We start from the raw sequence: 23,422 nt of genomic DNA, 5'->3' as shown, positions 1-23,422 counted from the left end.
TCCCTGTTGACAGCCACGCTCACGTTGATCCTACTTAGTGCCACTCGAGGTGTGATAATCCCAAGAACAGAAATCAACTAATGAAAAGACTCGCAGCTCCGTAGGATAACAGACTCCAGACTCCATTACTTATTTACATTATTTATTCATAGATTAAGGCAAACCTTTTGAATGGCTCTAAAGAATCACACTGATTTCACCCTAGCAGATGTTTCTGCAGCCTGCGGCAGGTTTACGGTGGTTTTGGGTTTTCGGGAAAAGTTCTTCCATTAATGAACCAGACTCCAGACTCGGCGCGTCCTTTAAGTCCTGTCATTGAGGAGGGCTTTGCTCAGGCAGAGCCGCTCAGCCGCAGTGGCTGTGAGCCAGCCTCACCATGGAGACTCCGGATGGACAAAGCGGTGGACTCAGCACGTCGTTCTGGACTCTCGCTCTCCTACAAAGTCAAGGTGACTCACGGTGGGTGAGAATTCCACTCCAGTCCGACCTGTGCAAAGCAGTAAAGGAAAGCCAGCATAGGTGGAGCCACAGTGGACCAGCCTGAAAGAAGAAAAAGGCATCGGATTCACAGATTTACCTGCAGAATAATTAAAACAATTTAAAAAAAAAAAAAATCCAATCAGTGGTAGTCGTGATTGTAGTAGTAGCCTGGTGAGTTCTACTCTGCACTATTGTGTTATTGTTCACTCTGTTTACATCTGTTACTAACAGGGTCAAACAGGCAGGTCAGGCCAGCTGTGTGTCCTCGGATTATTTCCGTAATCTGCACCTGCGTTCACAATGTGATTCAATGGGCTATTCTTCTCCATTGATGTTAAAATCCAATTTACACTCACACAGGGGCTGCTTCATGCACAGCTGTAGTGCCATTGAGCTGCCCTGCTGCAAATATTAGCATTTGCCTCCATGAAAGCGGAAATCCAGTTTAAAGCAGGATTGCGTGTAATGTGCCCTTTTTCTTTTTTTTAAATAAAATACAGCTGTGGAACGAAGAGTGATCCTGGCTGAGCCCGGAGAAAGTCTGATCGGGCCAAGATGACTCGGGGTCGTGGCGTGAAGTTCATTAGCGCCATCGCTGTGCAACATATGCATGGCACACCCCAAGCTAACAGGCAGAGCGCTAACCAGCTGTATCAATCTGAACTACTGTATCCCAGAAAGGGGGCGAGGAGTGGGAAATAGAAAAGAATAAGCCCGTTTCCACCAGAAGCACAAAAGTGCAGCTCTAATCAGCCACCTTGGAAATAGCAACGGTTTCTTTTGTCAGTTGATTAAGCTGATGCTCAGGTTGAGGTGAGGCCAACAGGCTACCTGAGGAAAGTCAAAGCTGATTAGACTGAATCATCACAAGGCTGCAAATGAGGCACAAACTCGAGCTGCAGGTTATGCTACAAACCTGGAGCAACTGGTGATTGGGGTCATTAAATTAGCTCTTCTCATCTGTAGAGATGTTATCGCTGACTGGAATCATGTCACAGACTAAACAACCATCACTTTGCTCTTGTTCAGGCAGGCAGGAGGATGAGCAAGTGCCATTTTTATGGTTCAAATGAAGCAAATCCTCAAAAGCACAAGGACATTCAGTCTCTGCATCTGAATAATTTACCACATAAATGCTATTTTCATACAACTACTTTCTGTTTTAGATGCCTGTTATCTTATTTAAACATGACACTTATGTTTGTGTGGTCAGGTGCTAGCAGGAGCAGATTATTGCGCTCAATTTCCGCTGAGGCTGCCAGGAATAAAACCGTTTCTACTTCACACAGATTTCTAATAAACAGAGTAAAGTCAGCTTCCAGAGAAAGAAATGAGTGAAGGCTGAAGTTGTATATATCTTAGATGTGGACAAATTGCAACTCAACTGACATTTTATAAGAACTAATGCTAAATAAATGGTGTATTTCAGTCTCAGAGATGAGTATATTTGGCAGCTGGACTCCCCGTTCATTCAGCCCAGCTCCTGCCAGCAGTGAGGGTTCAGCCAGATGCTGCATGTTTATCTAATCCTGAGCTGGGAAACGACAGGCTGTCCATTGAGATGGACTCCCAGAAAACCCAAATTTGCAGTTTCCCCTGAACTCCTCGGCCTTTTCAGCTGAACCTTTTCACTCGCAGGAGCCATAATTTCCCTCACCAGTTGCCCAGTGCTGTGGGCTCAGACAGACCAGTTAGTGGCTGACCTGTGAGGAGTGGAGCAGGTAATATCTAGAAAGATTTCCTTCAGGGCTTGAGTAAAAACAAACACCTCACCAGCAGAGACACCTGAATGCAACATCTCAGATAACAAAACTTCAGAAAGCTCAAGTTCACATCAGAAAACAATAGATACAGGTTTCATCTGCCCCCTCTCCTCAAGGTAAGGGTTTATTTCTACAATATCACACCCTAACAGCAAAGCTAAGTTTCTCCCACCAGCCAGTGCACCACTTATAATGTTTGAAAGGTTTTAGACCAGCCTGCCAATTTACTCTGGAGCAAATGAGCCAAATAAAAGACATGGGGAGCACAGGAAGAGCTGGCACGTCCATGGAGCAGATGTCTCAGGAAAATGTGGCTAAATATGCTCATGCAGATGCATAAAAGGCTCCATTAAAGCCAGAGGCAAAACGCTGTGATTACTGTTGGAGGAGGGTGTATATAGAGAAGTTAGAGAAGATATTAAACCATTAATGGACTGTTTCTTTGCCTCTTAATTGGGTTGTTAAGTGAATGTCCCATAATTCATCTGCCCAAGTTATAATATCACACGTACTGGACACAAATGTATGAATGCAGCTGAAAGATTGGTTTTAAAAGCCACACCATTATTTCCGAAATATGTGTTATGGCAGGCAATTTACCTTGAATAAAGACCCGCTTCCAGAATATTCTAGCGATGTGTGTCCCTCCGAGGAACACCAAATTAGACAGGATGAGCATGGCGGTGGAGAAAGCAGAGAGGAAGGCGAAGCAGCGTCTTTCATTCGCTGCAGAAATATTTTGCTCCTGGGAAATAAGCAAAAAAAACCGTACATGGATGCTGGAGAATCACACAAGGATTTGGGGCAGTGATCTAACAAATGAAACACCGCGGGGCCCCGACATTAATAACTGGGGTGCGATCATAAACTAGAAAGAGTTTAGAGAATATCACGGAATTATTACACTTCTGAGGAGATGTTGTCTAAGCAGAGCTTGAACACGTTGGTATTCTTATTGCATTAGAAAGATGCTGGTAAATCCATGTGGCTGGACAAAGGCTTCTCATTTCCACTCATCTCACACTTACAATGAGTGGGCGGATAAAGGATGAGGAAAGGAGAGACTTCAGGCCGTTTTCCACCAAAACTCCAGCCCAATTCATCAGGGCCCAGAGCTGTAAGTAACCATGGCCGCCATGCCAGAGGCAGACATAGCCAAACGCCAGGCCGGTGGACGCCATTTTGCACAACTGACCATGCCGCGACCCTCCCAAAGGCAGGTAGATGTATCTGCACACAAAGAAAAAGAGAACATTCTATTGTTTCAAAACCTTTTTATTAGAAATAAAAACGGACTGACTGGTTATTATAACTGGACTTCAATGGTTTAACATGATTTCTATTTTTTTTAAAAATGCCATTAAAATAGAATAAAACAGAAATCAATGAAGAAATTGCCATGAAGAGTCTTTACATTACTCAAACCGCCCACAAATATTGGTCTGTGTCTGTTGTTGTTGGGTTGGGGACTAATTATCTCAGCCACCCTGTGGCTAATCAATGTTCCTGAAGGATGAGACAGCATTTTCTGAGAGTCGGCAACTTGGCCGAGGATTGAGGAAACAGATGGAAGGGAGCGCGTTAAACCCTGGATACCTGGGCATATCTGAATTATTTAGACCAGCACCACACAGATGTTATTCAAATTAGAATTATTTTTAGATGAACATAGGAAACCCTGATAAACAATTCCCTGCAGGACCAAACACACACATCCTTCACGCATTAGGTGAAACATTATCCCGTCGGCGTGCAATTTTCAATGCACAAATAAAATCAGTAGAAACCCTTTTTGCGGCTAATAAGAGCATGTGTAAAAGAGAACCTCAGAAATGTCCACTTCCATGTGGGACCGATGAAGCATGAGCCACTTAGCTGCCCTGGAGACAAGGTGTTGCTAAGTCACGTCCTGTTCATCATCAACACCTCCGCACTCATCCAGTTCTCTTCAGACAACTTCAACTATATTTCAGATCTGCATTAAAAGACCTTCACAGGAGGGAATACGTGTGGGATAATTGCTGCTGTCACCATTCGGTACAAGAAAACAAATTCCACCGGAGGATTAAAATAGAAACATGCATGCGCGGTCTGAAATCTGAATCTTTCATAAATGAAGCAGAGCAGAAGCAGAGAACTCGAAAGACACATATATCCATATGTATGACAAACAGTCAACATAAAAAGTAATTAGCAAACAATAACCACAATAAGGGAGCAAATTCCCTGGTTGCCAGAGTGGTTTACTGACAACCGTGCAGCCTGCTGTCTTGCTTTAATGTAGCAGAACACCTCTACTGAGCAGACCATAAAACCCCAATAGGCTGTATTCAGCAGCGTGTGCATCATTAAAAAAAGGGACAAACTAAAAACGTGTGCGTGGACTCATAATACTCCATTACGTATGCACATATTAAACAAGGAGGCATTTCTCCAGGGTGCGGAAATAGTCACACAACAGAGGAACTGTTCGCTAACAACATGCAACCTCATAATCATGAGAAAGCCTCCATGCAAATGCTGCAGCCTTGTTGATTAGAATAAAAGGTGAGAGGCGGCGGCAGGAAAAGCGAACCTTTCTCAGATTATTCAACCGCATGTCATTTATTACATTAATCCTGCAATAGCTAATGGTGCCGCTAACAGAAATACAGGTGCACCAGTGGATAGTTATCACAACAGCCAGTCAGACAGATTCTCCATGTGTGTGTCTCTGAGTTATTATTTGATTTAAATGACATTTCAACATTTTAGAAGGCTGTAACATCTGAATTAGTTTGTCCATTACAGATGAAGTACCTCTTACCTGATGAGCCATCGATACAGACCCTCATCAAAGTGCCTGAGAGCAAGAAAAAAAAAAGCAAATCTGAGTCACATATTTGCATAATAATATAGGGCTGAGAATGAAACACCTGAGGTCTGGTGCTAACCGAGCCTGTGCTGCATGTTTGACGCATGTGTCTTCCCCCCGTCCTCATTGAGGAGATTAAAAACAGACATTTTATGTTATTTATTTATTTCCAGGCTGCCTGTAAACTCGTGGTTCTGTCAATGTCGTGGGTCGACAGCTTTATGCATTCCATCAATGTTGTTGACATTGGCCAGCTCAGCACACGCAGGCTGGATTGAAGTGCGCTGGTGTCAGCACTTCGGTCCATCCAGGCTACAGCCACTGAATCTTTACACGGAGATTCCATGAGCTCAAAATGAAATGCACATCTCCTCGGTCCTGATCAGAAGTGGGCACTGTACACTGAGATGCTTCAACTTCTGAGTTGAACCACAAAATGAAAGACTATTTTGTATTATGAGCTTTGTGCTTGTTAATTTTCTTAACAGTGCACCCGTGGCTTACGTACATGCAGCCTAAAGGCGTCAATAATAATAAAAATAATAAAGTTGAAGAGAAATGCAAATAGAATTATCCATAATATAATTTACTTTCTTTTAATATGTTTCATGTATTTCATGACAGTGACTGAAATAAATCAATCACTAACTTAAAATGTTCAACAAATTAATTGTAACAACCATCAGAGGAGCAGTTACTGATTGCTGGAACAGTTTTAAAAAGAAATAAAGTGGACTACAGCGTGAACATTCTTCTCCACTTGTCCGAAAGTTGATGTGAATCCAGAACAGCCATAAGTGAAGTCCTACGGATGAAGGGTGTTAACCCATTGTCCGTTTATTAACCTGAGCAAGTGTGACCCCTTCAGTTTCAAGCAGGCACTGTAGATCAACCTTGATGCCTTTCGGCAAAACAATCGAATAAGATGAGTCGTATCATCTCATTTAAATAGGAGTCTATATAAAAAATGCTAATTCCTGATTGAGCTTTTGTTACTAGTATGGATTTCTTGCAGAGAAAAAATGATGTAAGTAAGTAAATCTCTAAACGCATTATTAATGACTTCCTGAAAGAACGACTGAACGCTCCGGGTGCAGAAGTGACTTGTTGTTCTGATTGCCGGTAATGACAGAAGATGAGACAAGTGATGGGGGCAGTTATGTGGCCAATGCACGGTGAGCACTTGTGGCACTTGACCTTACATTTACCTCTTCCTCAAGGATAAAAAGGACGCTCCTTTTCCCAGACACTGTGATGTTAAAGAAAGGCAGCAAAATCAATACAATGCTGTATCCATGTCGGCGTGAGCTTACCTCCACATCTCTGTGAAACCGTGCATAATGCTGACGCAGCGAGGAAGTTTGGGAGGAAGGACTTTGTCCATCGTAGCTAGCATGGACGGAAGACCAAACAAAACCAGATACTTCACGTAAAAGAACTGGACGAGGGCCAGAGCGAGACCGCCTGTGGCACAAAATGGTCATTTTTCAATCATTGGTACAAAATGAAAGTAATAAAGACAAAATGACAGAAAGGTCAAAGAGTAATCCTGTAATCACCGCACTGATTGAGTTTTTGTGTGTCGAAGAGAGCACGATGCTGTAGTTTACACCAAACATCAAAAATTCATACAGCCCGAGACTTACCCAGAGCCCAGGGAGGCAGCATTTCCAAGTAGGTCTCATTAGACTGGATGGAGTGCATGTACATGGTGTGGATCAGGCATTCTGCCAAGCACCACCACAGAATGATCCGCCCTGATCTGAGGACCAAGTATCTGAGAGCAGCTCCGTTCCTGTCACTTTCCTCAGCAGGTCTCTGCATCTGTAATGATCCGTACACAGGGAACAGAATTCCAGGAATGCTTCTGCTGTACACATGTACAAACATAAACAGAATATGTGAATTAAAGCACTGAGAAGAGGCCATTTCATAAAATGAGATGAATTTAGAAATTTCAGGGCAGTTTGTTTCCTGTCATACCTGCTCAATATAGTCTTTGTACAAGATAATGGGTCCATTGTAGAAAAACGGATGATAGAAGGTGTATGAAAACAACCAACAGAGCTGCACAGCTCCACCACGGTCCAGAGGAGACCAGCAATGCTCCAGGCTGAAGCTGACGAAGCGTAGACCACAGACAGCAGTACTGAAGAGCAGCAGATAGTGCTCCTCCTCAGTCTCATACCAGCCTCTCTGTGAGATAAACAGAAGGCCAATTCCTTATTCTCCAGGGAAAACCTCATATTATAGAAGTGACAGTTTGACAAATTTTAAAAATTCCCTGAAAAATACCCTTCATTTAACATCAGACATTAATGGGAGAGACAGATAATAAAAATCTGTCAAACCATAATAAAAATACGCCTCAGACAAATGAGGTCTGATTATAAGAAACAGAATTGCTGTCAGACTTGTGCATTAGCAGCAGCATGTCACTTATAGGATTCTGCACTGCAGCAGAAACAGGCCGCCTGGCTGTAGACGTGTATAATACCCTAAGATATACAGAGATACTGCACAATTAATGGCTATTCTAATAACATTGGACCGGTAAATACCAGTAAATGGAAACTCTGGCAAGCTTCACTTGCTTTGCATTTCACATAACTGGGGAACATGTCATGTCACAGCAGGATATGGGATAGCAATACCAGTTCAACAGAAGCACTTAGGTTATTGCTCATGGGGTAAAGTGCAATTCAATTTCCACCTCAGATCTAAGTGCACTGATGCTCTTTAGTGTACAGTGTCTTTAGCCCTATTTACTCTGATACTACCTTAATTCTTGTGTAATGGATGGAGCTATGTTTTTGATATCTGTCAGACGAGCTAAAGCTCTTCTACAGCTGTAAAACCAAGACACCTCCCTTCATCTCCAGCACCCCCTAGCGTCTTTTACAAATATAACACCCAGGAGCATATCTTCATACTCCAATAGGCGTCCAGTATAGCAGCACATAGTTTTTGTGTAGTTCTGTTCTTTTATATTCCGGGGGGGGGGGGGGACTATTTTTTATAGTCATAAGACATCCAAGTGAACCCACCTGTATCTCCTGTAGTGGTTTGATGTGAAGTGAGGAGAGCAGCAGCATATTGCAGACCCATGACAGAGCAGGCTTTTGCACTTTAGCCACTGAAAAGTTTAGCCCTAGATGAACCAGCACTACACTCACACCTTTAATCCCCAACACACTGCTGGCTGCTAAGAAGCCATATAATGTGAGTGCTGGTACTCTAAGCTGTCAATGAAACATCAAAAGATGCGAATGAGTGAAACATATCCTATGGAAATATTGTGTTATGCAGCAGCTTGCTTCTTACCTTTGGACAAAAAATGTTCATGAGACCTGATAACACACCATGACCAGCTAAAGTCCACAGCAAGGATTTTCTACCCCAGTCAGTCCAGAAACTCCATTCAAAATCTAATGGGTCCTGAAAAAATTTAACATTTTATATTACATTTATTGTAAAAATCAAACCAGATTTTTGTGATTAAAAATCACCAAAAACATGTTAATAAACATACCCTTTTAAAACCCTTAAAAAGGCCCTTTTCCAGATGAAATTCTCTTTGAATTCCTGCTTCATGCTCTAAAATGCAAGGTGGAAGATGAGAAAATCAATCAATTAATTGAGGGGGTCTCAATCTTTACAATAAATGTGCATCTTCCAGAGATCTGCAGAGGGTGTTCACTGACCTTTAGAAAACTGGTGAACTTGGTAGAACGAGTATAGATGAGAGCCAAAGGACAACACCCAATAAACCAGGACTTCTGGCCTCGGCAGGCGAGCTAACTGGGCCCTCCCTTTAGATGTCATTCAGAAGAATGACTGTTAATAGAGCATCTGAAACACAGACAGTCAGTCTATTTAAGCAGAACACAGTGCAAACTGCATGTTTTTTCAGCTAAAACAAATGAAAGCATTAACACATGAACACCAGCAGAAAAGATAATCATGCAGCACCACGAGTCTTCCAAAACCTGCACATCATAATAAAGACATTTAAATGTCTCATCACTTCTGCTTAGTCTGAAAACACATAACTTTAAAACTTCGACAGCAATTTAAATCTGTAATATTAGACCATGAATTATGAAATACTATAATAAATAACTAAAAGCATTTTCTAAATTTAAGGTTTTAGTTTTACATGCATGAATTATTTAATTCTACGAGCTTTCCTATTGGGTAACAGAAAGGCTAACGTAGCTAGGCTAAAGAACGATACATAAAATAACTGCAGTTTTACCAGGAAAATGGCTGTTTCCACTGATTTCTATGAAATACAGGATAAGGACAGTTTACTGTCTACACAGACATTATTAATGTTATTATTGTTTTTATCATCAACCGGCATCAATAATCAAAGGTCCTGATTCCGAAGTTCTTCTTCGTTCGTCATCGTCCTCGAAGCAGCTCTTCAGCGCTTTATCGCCCCCCAGAGTGCGGGAGTACCCAAAACACGCTCGCCATCAGACCATTAAGACCGTTATTGTTTTGGGGTTATTTCGACTCAAATACCAAATTATCTAATGCATCATTCTAACTTTTACATTATATATAATAGTAGTAAAATAATATATAATAGTAGTAAAATGTGACCAGCAATGCCTTCAAAAATCTTACCTACCTCTGTAAATTGAAACTATTACATTTGAGCACATTTGTGCTTTTTTTTGTTGTTAATCAGAAAGATAATGCTGACTGTAGTTAAGCTCCAACCTGAATATAAACAAGAAATTTACCAAAACAACAATGGAGGAAATTGACATTTGAATTACTGTGAGAGGAACTTTGGAAACGTTTTATTGTGAAGAAAATATGTTGGATCAAGGCGTGAAATTAAGAGCTGTCTTTAAGCATGCATGAATGGATTACACAGCATCTGTGTTGTTCATATTACGATCAGAAAAAGAACACTATAAATATGGTAATGAGTTCACATTCCAACATGCATAACAGTAACATATGTCTTCTCTCCATGCTTCTTCGGTCTTTCCTCGCTAACAAGATCTGCTGCATCTCACTAAACTTGCTCAGTTCATAAATATGAATGTTTCCATTTCCTATTACATGTATCTAGATTTTCTTTCAGCACCTTACAACTGAATATGCTCACAGTTTATGTATATTTTCATACATTAAGATATTTAACTACAACAGTACATGGTTAGCTCATCTGTTGTATGTTTATGTTCAACTGAATGCAATGCATTGATGCTGGTATATATGCACAGTCGGTGGCTGAAAACTTTTTCACAGCTCATCAGTCTCTCCATCAAAAGGCACAGCATTCATATCCATGTGAATGCTGCTGGGTTCACTGCAGCCCACCCAACCGATGGGAGTGCGGTTGAAGGAAGGCCGGCAAGCTGCGTCGTGCTGGTACACCATTGCAGGCTCTGGGTCCAGTTTGGGGGCTGGTTTTGGCACCTGAAATTTCATGAACTGGTTGGCTTTTTCAAAGCCGCCAAAGGGCATGGCGCACCTGGAAAGACCGAGGCAAAGTGATTATTAAATCCAGCGGTAGACACCAAGCAACTACAGAGTCAGGTGTTAAATGAAGGACCTGTTAAAACTTTTCCATTTGGGGATATCATGTTGTGAAAGAGGTCCAGGCATTGAGGCTTTTAGAGTGGCTATCAGTTCTTTGTCACCCTTCATGGCTTTCTCCCATGGAGACACATATGTTTTCACATGTGGATACTTGTTTTTGCCATCACTTCCACTTCCTGTAAGGATAATACTCATAAGTAAACCATATGGCATACATGGCTATACAACAGGAACTCAAAATTCTGCCCTGCTTTGAAACCAAATTGTAACAAATCACAACAAATCACATTTTCATCCTTTAAAGGCATTTAATGGAAACATCCTAAATTACCTCAAGTTAACACCAACCTTTTAGTGAGGAGCTCCCTCCACCTCCTTCTCCTTTTCCCGTCTTTTCAAGGTCGCTTTCTCCCTGCCCTCCTGCTCCTCCTTCTCCTTTTGCTCCCGTTCTTTTGCTTCCAGGCTTTGGAGGGGGCACAGGAGGCCCTCCTCCAGGATGTAACCCTACAAAATTCAGATGTCCTGCCTCTTTGCTAAGGAAATGCCCACCAACATTTATCATTTGACCACCCATCTGACCACCCAGAGAGGGAACAAACTTCTGGAGATTGTCCTGAAAGACAATAACTATCATAAGAATCAGTATAACAACGGTCTCACCGTATTTGCTCACATGTCCTCCTGAAGGTTGGTCAACAGCAAAAAGAAGCGTATTTGGATGTTTGCCCCTCAGCGGTGTCCTCACCATAGATTCAGAAGTGAATATGTCAGGGTTGTTCTCATAGATGAACTTCTCCACTCTCTTCTGCCTCATCTTGAACATCTTGGATCCTCGGTTCTTCATCAGAGAGAGCTCCTCCAGCATGATTTCTTTGGGAGTCTTGATCTTTTTCCCCAGGTCAAACTCAGATGCCTCTGGCTCAGACTCATACTCTTGGTAAGAGACATTTCAGCATATAGCAAAACTAATCATCAAATCAACCAATTATCAATCTTTGCTTGTCTAATTACCATACACAGAAGTATCTCCATATTTTTTTCCTCCTACTTTTTTCTGAAATAATGTCACAAACTTTGATGTATTAAAATTGCTATGAAAAGTGTACAATCTCTGCAATTGCTAAATTTACCATCCTGTGTGATGTGTGTCAGGTCAGTTATGATCTTGGGGGGCTTCTTCCGCTTGTGAAGGGGTGCAGGTGTTCCCATGGGCATTTCTGGAGGTTTAGCCAAGAGCGTGGTGTTATAATAAAGGAATCAAATGGCACTCTTTTAAAATGAGCACTCCCAATCATACTGAAATGAAGGCTCTTTCTCACAACAGACAAAAGTAAGGTATAAAATCCAGACAGACAGACGGACAGACAGTGTGGACCCTGCTCATTTTACAAGTTCAAGGTGGATGTCAGGCATCTCAGATGCTTCACATTCCCCAGTAAAACCAACATCTATCCTCAAAGCCATTCATCACCAGTTGTGTGTTTGTTTGGGAGCATCAAATGTACACATGGATTCACCCACTTTATGATTCTTTCCCAGTAAAACGTGTTTAATTTTAGGACTCCAGAATCCATGCTTGTCATTTATTTTGATGAATGTCCCAGGAATGCAGCAGGAGAGCGAATTCATACATTAAAATGCAAGAAGCGTCTGATGACTGCAACGGTTTATCAACTATTAAGATAGCTGGCAAATGTATGGAGTAACAGATTAATCTGGATCCGTCAGCTGGAGCTTAATGAAAGCAGGATCTGATCTTCATCAGTCTTCAGCCTGCACGGGAACATGCAGCCGTTGAGCAATCACTCGCTGAGGGAATCTAAAACCATTTACATGCATTTGTTCCAGCCTGTGGCTCCAACTGAGTCTGGTGTCTGTGTTTTTTAATGCTCACTATTTATTATGTACAGTTTTTCTTCTTCTTACATGATTGTATGTGTTTAGCTTGACAAGCTTTTCTGTAAAACCAGTCAGGGAAAACATCACATCACATCTACTGGCTGTAACTTAACCCACTGCTGCTATTTTTAAAAGCCATTTCCAGCCAAGACATTTCAGTAACACATAACGGTGCCATTGGACTATCAAATGGGCTTGACACAACTCTTAGGAACATTATGGACACCTTTCAGAATACAGTTCTGACCTGCACATTTAATTCTCTGTCAAAACAGGTGTGAGAAGATGATGGATGCTGATAGAAAAGCAGTTGGACCATTAAATCATCAAACAATGGGCTGGGCGGAGAGTTGGCAACCCCTGTCAGTTTGAGGGCACCATATAAAATCACCCTGCAACACCCACTGTGAAGAACAGCCAACACACTTGGGAATTTGACTCATCCCAAAAAAATATATCGAGTGTACACAGCAACTAAAACAACAAATAGGATACTCTGCAAAAGTGTTGCTCCTTCCTGACGAAGCAACACCATTAGTTGATTGATTAGTAAAAGAGAGCAGACAACTGAGATGCAGACTCACCGGATTTTATTGTAATCCTGAGGGAAGAGACAGATCAGAAAATTCTAAAAAGGGAATGACCCAGGCTTAATTTCTGTGATCTTGATCTCCCTCGGTACCTCTGACCCCTCGTATAGCTGCACCCAGGTCCTGGGAACCTCAAAACCCACCCTACCATCAGATGGGAGATCTGTCAGGAGGTTGGGGTTGTGGGTGGAAACACTGTTGGTGTCAAGACGAGGAGAAGGAGAGGTTGTGGTTAGACGTATGAATAGAGAATTGAGGAGGGGGTGTCATTAAGGCAGGGGGAGAAGTCTCTGTTGGCCAGCTGAAAGTGCTGATGGGGATATTATAGGAACAAAATCATTCTCACAGATGGTTCTCGAGACTATATTTAGACCCAAAGAACGAAGGAAACAGACCCGAGCTATAAGATAACCTCAAAGGACTGTGTTTGGGTTCCACACAGAGAGCAGGTGTAAATGTGAGTAAAGTATGTGCAAGTTCACGGAGAAAGCTAAAGTATATGTGTGCATAGTAAAGCTGAACATGTGGAAAGCTGAACACTGTCACATGAACTCCTGCAATGTTTGTTACCTGACACCAAAAACTTCCTATCAGCTGACTTTTTCCTTTCTTTTCTGAATTCTCAGTTGAAACATGAAAACACACTGAAAATCTTGTAGCCAATAAAAGCATCTTTATTAACACTGGAAACACTGTAGTCACTATTACAGTGATTTAATATTTTTACAGTGGTTTGCACAATACTTGCAGTATAAATTACTAAAATCACTGGAACAAAAACAGTCCTTAACTAAATGTGCATGAGATATAATCTTAGTTATTGTATGAGAAGCCTATTTGATGGTTTTTGGCTTTAATTGTTGAATTTGGAATAAAACTGATGCTGTAACATTATTTTGCATTATAATGCAAATCATTGTATTTATTTACTTTTAGATCTAACTTGGGAAAAATGTAAGTAACTGTGGTTTTCCTGGCAGTATTTTCCCCTGCTGACTTGCAAAGGACCATGGAAGTGACTATACATGGTGTTTTGAATACTTATTGAAATAGAAACTTTCCATAACCTGAGAAGCATTTTTATTTTTTAAGTTTGTTCTTTATTTAGGAGTTAAATTAAGAACAGGCTCTTTTAATTAGAGTAGTGCTGAACAAAATGTCATTTTATCTCGTTATATTCCGGGCTATTAACAGCCCTATTTATAGACACCCTGTACATTTGGAGATTGGCAAATAAATGCATCTAATTGCAGTCCGTTAGGTTCAAACTAGCACCCTCTAGTGGAGTGTACAGGTTAGTGGGCTACTGTCTGTATTCTCGCACCCGATTTACGTTAGAATTTTCTTGTTTAAAACAATAACATATAAAATCACTTTTTGTAAAATAAACTTGTCGAGACAAATAAGGTTCTTACAAATAATTTCTGTAAGTTTCTTTACAAATTCTATCAAATAGTCATGAGGTGAGTCAGATAATCCACAATTAATCAGGTTATCCTTTTAATATTAGGGTAGTGTTTTGACCTAAGTCTTAAAATTATACTACTACATTGGTATCTATTTCATTTTGAGTAAAAAGCCTTTTAATGTGCGTACAAATTTTACCGTAAGTTTTAATGTAGATTAAGCATGTGAGGCTCTGTCCTTTAAAGGTCATTTTTAAGTGAAGTTGTGAGCGAATGGTTTTGCAAAATGTTTAGCAAAATTCTATACATTATACATATTGGCATTAATTGAATGAAATACTACTACTACTACTACTACTACTACTAGTACTACTACTACTACTACTACTACAATAACAATAACAATAACAATAATAATAATAATAATAATATAATAATAATAATAATAATAATAATAATAATAATAATAATAATAATAATAATAGACGATTAAGAAGACCTGTAAAATCAAAACTGCAGGGTAACACAATGACCAACAGGGGGTAGAGTAAAATCAGCTGTCGGACAACCGGGGCGCTCACTACTTTTTATTAGTGTTTTTGCACATTCACACATTTTCCAAATCGGTATAAACATTTAATAATAACAAATATTTTCAGTCTTACTAAAATTACATTGACATTATTATATATTGCAGCTCATTAGGGCTACTGCAAAAGCACACTCAACATTATTTAACATTACAGAGACAAATAAAGTCTAAGATAAGTTTTATTTTCAAAGTGGTAAGAAAAACAGCTGAATGCAACATGCTTCATTAAAATATACATTTTCTATGTATATACTGTAAGTATATATCATTAAAAATGTTGCCGTTATGCCATTGCCCATGAAAGCGATCAACTAAACTTCTGCTTCGCTCCATCAGCTTTAATGTTACATCAGATAGTAAACTTTCCAGGCCATCCTTCACCAACCACAGGCTGGGGGAATTCTCAACTATTAATATCAACTGTATTCTCTGTAATGGTGCATGAGTCCAAAACAAGCGCCTGTACACCATCTATATCTGCCCTCCTCAGCCTATCTCGTGTATTCAGCCCTTTCATTAATACTGGTGCCTTTCTGTCAGTCAACTTACCATCTTACTTCTTCAGATTGATTCATAATCAAAACAGCTCATTCCTTCATAGTTGGTATTTGTTTAATAAAAGTTATGAATTTATCTACAATCAACCTGCAAAAATAACACACACAGGGGCAATTGGCAATGTGATCTGGTGACAAGCATAGCAGATTTTAAAGACAAGATACTCAGATCACTTGATGCCCTCTTTAGCTTGCATATCCACATTTTATACAACCCTGCTACGATGACAGCATTTCACTGTGGGGCAGTGCTACTATTCATTAACAGTTTCACCGCTTAATGCATAAAAACACATTGAGATGTGGTTATGCCTGGTTTAGAAATGTTCACATTGCCCCCGGCCTCCAAACACGGGGTTGGACACCTCCTTTGGTGGCAACAAAGCGCGGTTTGGGTGCCTGAATACAATTAGACTTCAGGGGAGGCAAAGAGGCGAGGACACTAAGCTCAGGGGCACTCTGGAACTGCTTGGCTGTCTGAAGTCCAGTGCTGATTGGAACTGGGGTATAAGCTGTGGAGAGGGAATAAGGAATGGGATTTGGAACGGCGGTAGAGGAGAATTTCGGCAGGGTGGGCAGGCCAGCTGGTTTTGGGGGAGGTGAAGTCAAAGTTGTGTTGAATGCTGGTGCTGTTAAAGGAGTTAAAGGAGCAAGCGGTGGGGAGACCATTTCAGAGTGAGTCAACCGTTCTCCGAGGGTAGTGGCTGAGCGGGGTGCAATGACTTTAGGGGCAAGAGTAGGAGCTGACATGGGTGTAGGTGTGGAGAATCGCTTGACCTCATAGACTCGAGCTGTTTTGACGGGGATCTGCTTCGGTGAGGCTAATGAGCTGCCCACCATTGTGTAGTCACTTTGCTGCTGCCTTTGGTATGAAGGCATACCTGACAAATTAGCAGCACTCCCTCCATAGTTGAACATGGCTGGGTTCAACTGGTAGGGCTGCCTTCTCATAAAATCAATTGCTTTGATCCCATCTCTTTGGGATCCTCCTCTAGCACCGTGATCTGGTTTGGTTGAACTTCTCTGAGGCCCAGTAGGGATAGAAGGAGCCATGAGCGGGTTGTAACCAATAGGTGGCGGGGCACGGACATTTGGAGATAATTTCCATTGAGAAGGTAAAGAAGGACTTGGAGATAACTCGTGGAGCTGAGCTGCGCTGTGTGAGGCGACATTCTGTGCGTGATGGGTCTCAGGTGGGGTGTCTACAACATACATACCCATGCGGGTCTGCCTGCGTGCAAACAGCTCGGCCCCCTTACCCCCTGCCTGAATAAACTGTGGAGTTTCCTGAATGACTTTAGGTTTGGGTGCTACAGGAGGAGGTGCTCTGCCCATGCCTATCTCCCCTTTCATTGCTTCTTCTCCCCCATCAGTGACAGTATCATTGATTGGTTCGCCAGGTTTCTGTCGAACAAACCTGTCATCCATTCTTTGCACCATAGACAGCAAGTCTGGATTGGGGGATTTCTTTACAACTTCAGGTACATTAAACATGGGCTTTGGTTTCCCACTGCGTCGTCGTGCTTCAAGTAAGATGCCCGTGCGACCAGTTGGACCAGGAATGGGGGTTGGAGCAACTGCCTCTGATTGGGGCACAACTGAAACAGAACTTACAAACATCAGTGGAGATTTAGGCAGAGGTGGCTGAGCAACTGGCACTTGAGGTGGAGCCATTGGGGCATGTTGATCAGCTAAACCAGTAATTGAGGTTGCGGCCATTGGAGGCTGTGAAGCCATTACCACAGATGGCCCATTTGCTGGGGGAGTTGAAAATGGAGAATGATGAACAGTGGACATCAGTGGTGACATTTTTCCCATTGATGTAGAAACAGCCGGAGCATGAAAGGAAACAGGAGCACTTGATGCTGGGCCCAAAAGGCTTGGTGTTATAGAAGTCGGTGGGCAGATAATTGGTGGAGGACCAGACTGTAGCTGTGGTGGTAGGGAGGATGGTGCATTCAAGGTCTGTTCAGCAGCAGTAGAGAATGGTGGGTGCACAACAGCTGCCGAAGAAGGTCGCTGGGTTGTCTTTGTGACAGGTGGTCGGAAAGTTACAGGGGCGGTTGCAGATCGAACAGAGATAAACCCAGGGGTAAATGGACGTGCTGTTCTGTTAAGAACATTGCTTGCAGATATTTCTTGTGAAGGTGTTTCAGCTGGTTGTGCCGGTGTAGTCAGAAGAGTCACTGAGGCAGTCGCTGGTTTGGGTGCAACGGGTGGAGGTGACATTGGGACATACTCCTTTTGTATATCGTGGGCTTCAGGAATATGAGAAGGCTTTTGTTGCATGCCCATTTGAGAAGCTTGTATGACTGGCTGTAAATGGATGCTTGCCTGTGACTGTACCTGGCTTTGGACTTCTGGCTGTGGCTGTGCATCCTCTGCCTTTTTAGTGTGCTCAGCAGCCCTTTTCCTCTGTTGTTCAAACAACTGAGCTCCTTTACCTGCTGTGTCGCTCAACCCTGGACTCACAGCAGCTTCGGCTCGATCCTCACGGCCTTCGCTTCCAGCAGTTGCTCTCTTCTCCAACATATCTAAATAATCACTATCCCAGGTTGGGTCAGGAGCTGCAGAGAAGCCCTCATCATCGAATTCTGATTCACTGCCTGGAAATGCCCCATCCTCCTCTTGTGAATCCCGATACCTATCCTCATCCACACTACCGAAACTGGTTAGGGTGTACTTCTTGGAGCGCTGTCTTCTCTTCTTGAACATTAACACCCCCTTAGAGTGAGGGTTTGGAGCATCTGTCAGGAGGGATGCAATTGTTCGACACTTGCTTTTTGCTTCCTTTACATTCTTGTCTTGAACGTTATCCCCGCGATTTAGCTCTGCAGATTATAAAAGTCACAGCTGTTAGTAACCATTTCAAAAAGGCACACATTATCCAATGTTTTAAGGTCAAAGAGGGTTGACAACTCATAAGCCCGTCTCTATGTCTTCAACAAACATACATGTGACATGTGCTGCAACTGGAGCACTATGGGGGAAAATGCCAGGCAAGCCTTGAACCTCTCAAATTAGCCACCCTGACAAATAATTTGCACATTATTAGTCTTGTGTACAATGACATGAAACCAAATATATTTACATGCTGATGGAAAGTTGCATGTTGTAGGTGACTGGAAGGAGAACTTCAATCAGTAGCCTCACCATATCCTTTAACGTGTTATGGTATAAAGCGGATTATCAATGGCAGCTAATGCACAACCACGTGAAAGGAATTCAGCCTGAGTAGGACAGCGCATTATGAACCATCCCTGCATAATGACAGGTGGGATTTACACGTGTATTTAGGTCCTTTAAACAACCCACTGACTTCTAATTGCCCCTCTTTCTTTTTAACGGGCTCATTATACATAATGACACAATGACAGGTTTGGGAAAGAAAGCTTCGTCAGTTTTTTCATCTCTCTATCTAAGTTTCTAATGTAGGCCTGGCATCAGGACTTGAATGTTTTTAGACATTCTGATCCTTGCATCTTCCTTGCCTCTAACACTTCTTAGAGGCAAGTTAAAAAAAAATTCGGCTGTGTCTTTTGATTTGGCAATCTAATGTTTTTTTGGTTAGGGTTAGGGGTTACTATGTACGCCTTTAAAGAATTATCCAGAGGCACATTCCCGCTCAAGTGATTGCCTCTGTGATTGCTTATTCAGGGTAAAGTAGCTCAGTGAGCCACCGAACACCAGCCCCACTTCAAGCACGTCGCCTCAGTCTGTACACCTAAGTTTGCCAAAACTACAACAAGCTTCCCATCAAAGCTTTATCTGAGCGCCAGAGGCAACAGGATCTCCAGCCATGTGGACTGTTTGGACTCAAACTCAAGTAAGGATTAAACTAGAGTGTTTAATAAACTATTCACTCACAAAGGTTAAAACATATATATATCTATAAACAGAAGAGGGGTGGGACTGTAAGAGAGCAGCCATGCTTTGCTATTTGATATCCAAAAGCAGCTGTTGGTGCTTTTCAGTGGACCTGGATTGATTAATGGATTGTTTACACACATAAGTATGGGTAAATTTAGTAAAGCCTTTAGGATTTGCTATACGTGTGTCAACAAGTCATTTGTTCTGCTACCTTAAAGAAAACTGTTTGATGTTTGACTGGAATGAATCAACAGGACCGAAGTCTTATTCTAACAAATACACACACTTACTTTTTGTGTAGGAGAAATGTAATGATTGGAAAATTGGCTTTTAAGAGACTTATGATAGCAGTATGATTTTTCAGTTTTAATAGATTTATTTATCTTCATCGGGTAACATCAGGTGTGGAGAACCTTTGTGAAGGACTCAATCTGTCAGTGTCATTCTTTAACTGTACTTACTGGCTTGTTTTGCCTTTTCCATGTAGGTTGTACTGAGCTCCTCATCAATGGGTTTATTCAAAGGACCCACCATAGGCACAAGCTGGCTGCGAGAGCTCAACATCAGGGCCTCCTTTGCCTTTTCAGGGGAAACCAGTGGCACGTTAGCTGGCTCTAAAAAACCACTATCTTCCTCTTGCCCTGCATCCCGTGGACCCTGGTCATCTGCTGAGGAGATGATGGAGGAAGTCTCAGTGGAGGTCTGAGAGGACCACAGTCCTTGAGCCGGAGGCTGGTAAATCACCTCTCGACGTGCAACCCCTGGTAGCCCACCACCTCCATCTCCATTTCCACCGTGTCCATCCAGCAGTCTGGGGAAACCCTGTGCATCTGGAGCACTGTCATAGCCACTCATCTCTGATGTTTCTCCACCCTCAGGGGATGTTCGTCCGGTTGGTTTCGCCGGATTGGAGTTACTGGGACTGCGACGTTTCTGACGGCGTTGCCTCTCATAGCCCGCCACATCTGCATCGCTGTCCGTCTCACCATAGTAAGCCTCACTGCCAGGTGGAGATGTCAAACCACTGGTCAGGGAGGAGCGGCTGCGGTGAACCTCGCGGACGGGGGCGTGGTGAGGACTGGAAGGGGACATTGCACGTAGAGCAGCACGGTATTCTTTGTCTATACGGGGAGATGGAGCACGGGTCACAAGCACCACTGACTGGAAACTGGCGGGCACCCTGCAGAAACAAATATGGAGTTACTGGGACTGGGTTTTGCACACTGTAAATTTTGTCTGTTTTCATTCAGACCTGACACTTTGACATTCGTTTTTTCCCCTGTGCTAATCTGACCTTTTGATCCGGATGTGCAATATCCCGGGGGAGCTGTCGATGAGGTCCATGGCCTGAGCATGTGACAGCGTTTCGCATGGCTGTTCATTAATTGATACCAGCTCGTCGGCCTCCCGCAGCCCAGCTCTGCACGCTTTGCTCCGTTTGCGGACCTTAAATTGGCAGAAATTCCCAGAATAGTCAGAAAATTAAATAAATAAATACATACATACACGCCTAAATTTCACTGTTGGAAAAAAAGTATATAAGGTAGTGATGTATTCAGCTATGAAAAGAAGAAATACATTTATATTGTGTATATTTTCTCTTTCTGTGCATAAAGTCAAGGCAAAATCTGAGGTCCTGAGACTTCAAAGAGCTGAAATAATCAGACTTCAAAGAAGAGAGCAATCACCAATGCAGAGTGAGAGATACCCAGCTGACGGAAGAATTCCGGGTCTTGTCTTGTTTTGAAAAAGTGAGTGATACTGGGCAGATTTTATCCTGAGAACTCCATCTTGAAGTGGACACGTGCCACATATTGCAGGGCGAGTTGTGCTTTCACACTCACTTCAACAGGGAAATGTCAGCCAACAGCCATCTTCCTTTGGTGCTTTGCTATTTGTGCCCAAGGTCTGTCAGGACTGTGGCTTTCTGCCCATCTTTAACTGCCTCAGGTCTGTGTAAACAGCATCAGCATGTCCCATCATAATTTCAAAGTAATTTTTCAATGTCACCAGCTTTATAGCACTCAGTTAGGCCACTGCCACGTTTTTGCTCATCAGCCCATGTTAGATTTCAGATTCTTTGGCTAATTATTTTGCTGTAATGAAATCCTTTCAAACTGGCTGGGGTCAGTTTGCAGGACTAAATGTCATTTATTCATTCCGTTGCTCACCTTGTGGTTTCAACTGATGACAGTAATAACATGTCTGTACATGCTTTGTCACCCATACCACGCAGAGTGGCAAAAAATACACGCATGTAAATAATTATAGGTTTACATTCAGGTCCAGAGGACTGGCATTGACACAATGACTCTTTTAGCAAAACCACAAAGTGCTGCACCTGTTTTGCTCCTGACACCATAACACCTTCCCGATCTCAGGGGTGAAGGAGCATGCTGTTTTGGACAGTCGGACAGAGACAACTGTCGTCCGCCACCATAAAGTTAATATGGTTTGATGTAGCTCTGTGTATGTATTTTGCATCCATGCATTGCAATGACAGTGTTTATTCTTATGGGAATTAAAAAAGAGGGTACTATGGTGAATACAATGTTGATTTCAGAGATGTATTTCCAAGAGCTTTTGGAATTTTATTTTTTGTAAGCATGTCAAAGAAGTTTTTTTTTGTGTTATTATTTAAAATGTCTGACAAAGGCATGCAGCCTCCCCACTTTTCACAACCTAAAGAGGAATAATCTGCAATATAAAACTGCTGGTACTCTAAATAGACGCATGTTGTTCTCTAAGCTCTAAGATATAAAGTATTAAACACATACACCAGAATAGTATATGATGTGATTATATTTATCCCATAAATACTGAGCTGAAACACACACCTTTGCTGACCCCGTGACCTGCTGATTCTCTGTCAGAAATAACCTCCTGAAATAGTAGTTCTGCTTGGTCATCAACTATTCAGAAAGATCTTGATAAATATGTGATTCTGTGTGGTGTAGCCAGGTTCAGTGATTTCTCAGAGGAGATGTGGAGTTAAATGCAATACTTTTAGGTCTCTAAGCTTTTTAAAATCTAAGCTTTTTAGATATTTGGCTCTTCTATTAACCTAAATATATCTTATGTAACTTGCCACCTTTAGCATGACCAAGCATGGCTGGAGCAACTTGAGCTTGCAGGAAACATGCTAGTTCAACAGTATAAATCAAGCTACATTTGTGAGAGAGCTCTCTGCAATGAACCTAATGAACCCAGAAAATGACCTAAATGTTCAAACTGTTGGTAATTTCACAACCTTCAGCACAGACAATGAGAAAAAAGCCATTTCACATTCACAAAATTTGAAGTGACACTTGGCCCAGATCCTCAGGATGAGCGTCCCTGTCACATTTGGTCCAGCCAGTCAATCAGCGCCTGTTTATATTGGAAGCGCTCTCGCGCTGACTTGTGTCAAAATTAAATTTTTCCTCTCACCAAAGGAGGACATTTTTATCCCCACGTGTCTGGTTTACCTTAGCCACCTGTAGAGGCTTCTGTTGCTCCACACCTCCCTGGAGACGAAAGCCCCATGGCGCTCCGCCGGACAATGTAATCACCACTTCCTCCGCCACCATTGTTTGGCTTTTTTTCCTTTTCTTGTTTTCTTACTCACTTTTTGCTCTTCTTGTTTTGTTTCTATAGCAGGGGGCCCTCAGTGCTTCAGCCCCATGCTCAGCAATCAGGGCCCCCTCCAGAGAGCTCTGACCTGCTCTTTGCCTGCAACGCTCTCAGGGTGCTGAGCTGAAGTCCAGCTTCAAGGCCCACAGTCACACCTGAACACACATCCACAAGGACTCATGTCCACCCTCCCACACCCAGAGTGGGTCAACCTTCATAGAGAAGCATAGAGAG

The 23,422-nt window shown here is 42.2% G+C and overlaps 3 protein-coding genes across 3 annotated transcripts; all 3 read right to left on the bottom strand.

Annotated features, from left to right (window-relative positions):
* Nucleotides 1-125: 125 nt before the first annotated feature.
* On the bottom strand, nt 126-9,526 carry hhat (hedgehog acyltransferase). The gene is made up of 12 exons (XM_057047163.1): nt 9,356-9,526; nt 8,802-8,949; nt 8,630-8,694; nt 8,422-8,535; nt 8,145-8,339; nt 7,081-7,293; nt 6,744-6,921; nt 6,411-6,561; nt 5,050-5,085; nt 3,272-3,473; nt 2,844-2,988; nt 126-540 (listed from the first exon to the last, which is right to left on the bottom strand). The coding sequence occupies exons 2-12, from the start codon at nt 8,920-8,922 to the stop codon at nt 455-457; spliced, it is 1,506 nt and encodes a 501-aa protein (XP_056903143.1). The 5' UTR covers nt 8,923-8,949; nt 9,356-9,526; the 3' UTR covers nt 126-454.
* Nucleotides 9,527-9,871: 345 nt separating this feature from the next.
* myoz1a (myozenin 1a) lies at nt 9,872-13,365 on the bottom strand. Its single transcript, XM_057048119.1, has 6 exons — nt 13,146-13,365; nt 11,793-11,879; nt 11,408-11,595; nt 11,011-11,275; nt 10,676-10,838; nt 9,872-10,594 (listed from the first exon to the last, which is right to left on the bottom strand). Exons 2-6 carry the CDS (start codon nt 11,875-11,877, stop codon nt 10,363-10,365), a joined length of 933 nt encoding a protein of 310 aa, XP_056904099.1. The 5' UTR covers nt 11,878-11,879; nt 13,146-13,365; the 3' UTR covers nt 9,872-10,362.
* Nucleotides 13,366-15,129: 1,764 nt separating this feature from the next.
* Nucleotides 15,130-23,422, bottom strand: synpo2la (synaptopodin 2-like a). Its single transcript, XM_057048118.1, has 4 exons — nt 23,044-23,422; nt 20,871-21,022; nt 20,038-20,756; nt 15,130-18,537 (listed from the first exon to the last, which is right to left on the bottom strand). Exons 1-4 carry the CDS (start codon nt 23,143-23,145, stop codon nt 16,034-16,036), a joined length of 3,477 nt encoding a protein of 1,158 aa, XP_056904098.1. The 5' UTR covers nt 23,146-23,422; the 3' UTR covers nt 15,130-16,033.

Source organism: Takifugu flavidus, chromosome 11 (genome assembly GCF_003711565.1).
Source record: "Takifugu flavidus isolate HTHZ2018 chromosome 11, ASM371156v2, whole genome shotgun sequence".
Taxonomy (NCBI): Eukaryota; Metazoa; Chordata; class Actinopteri; order Tetraodontiformes; family Tetraodontidae; genus Takifugu; species Takifugu flavidus.
The sequence above is the reverse complement of the archived record's forward strand: the minus strand, read 5'-3'. Positions and strand labels throughout refer to the sequence as shown.

Coding starts and splice junctions, on each gene's coding strand:
- synpo2la (XM_057048118.1), bottom strand. CDS start 23,145: ATGGTGGCGGAGGAAGTGGTGATTACATTGTCCGGCGGAGCGCCATGG. Junction 21,023..23,043: donor AGCCTCTACAGGTGGCTAAG/GTAAACCAGACA, acceptor TGCCAATTTAAG/GTCCGCAAACGGAGCAAAGC. Junction 18,538..20,037: donor GGAAAAGGCAAAACAAGCCA/GTAAGTACAGTT, acceptor TATAATCTGCAG/AGCTAAATCGCGGGGATAAC.
- hhat (XM_057047163.1), bottom strand. CDS start 8,922: ATGACATCTAAAGGGAGGGCCCAGTTAGCTCGCCTGCCGAGGCCAGAA. Junction 7,294..8,144: donor AACCACTACAGGAGATACAG/GTGGGTTCACTT, acceptor TTTATCTCACAG/AGAGGCTGGTATGAGACTGA. Junction 541..2,843: donor GAAGCGGGTCTTTATTCAAG/GTAAATTGCCTG, acceptor TTCTTCTTTCAG/GCTGGTCCACTGTGGCTCCA.
- myoz1a (XM_057048119.1), bottom strand. CDS start 11,877: ATGCCCATGGGAACACCTGCACCCCTTCACAAGCGGAAGAAGCCCCCC. Junction 11,596..11,792: donor GACACACATCACACAGGATG/GTAAATTTAGCA, acceptor TCTCTTACCAAG/AGTATGAGTCTGAGCCAGAG. Junction 10,595..10,675: donor AAATGGAAAAGTTTTAACAG/GTCCTTCATTTA, acceptor CGGTCTTTCCAG/GTGCGCCATGCCCTTTGGCG.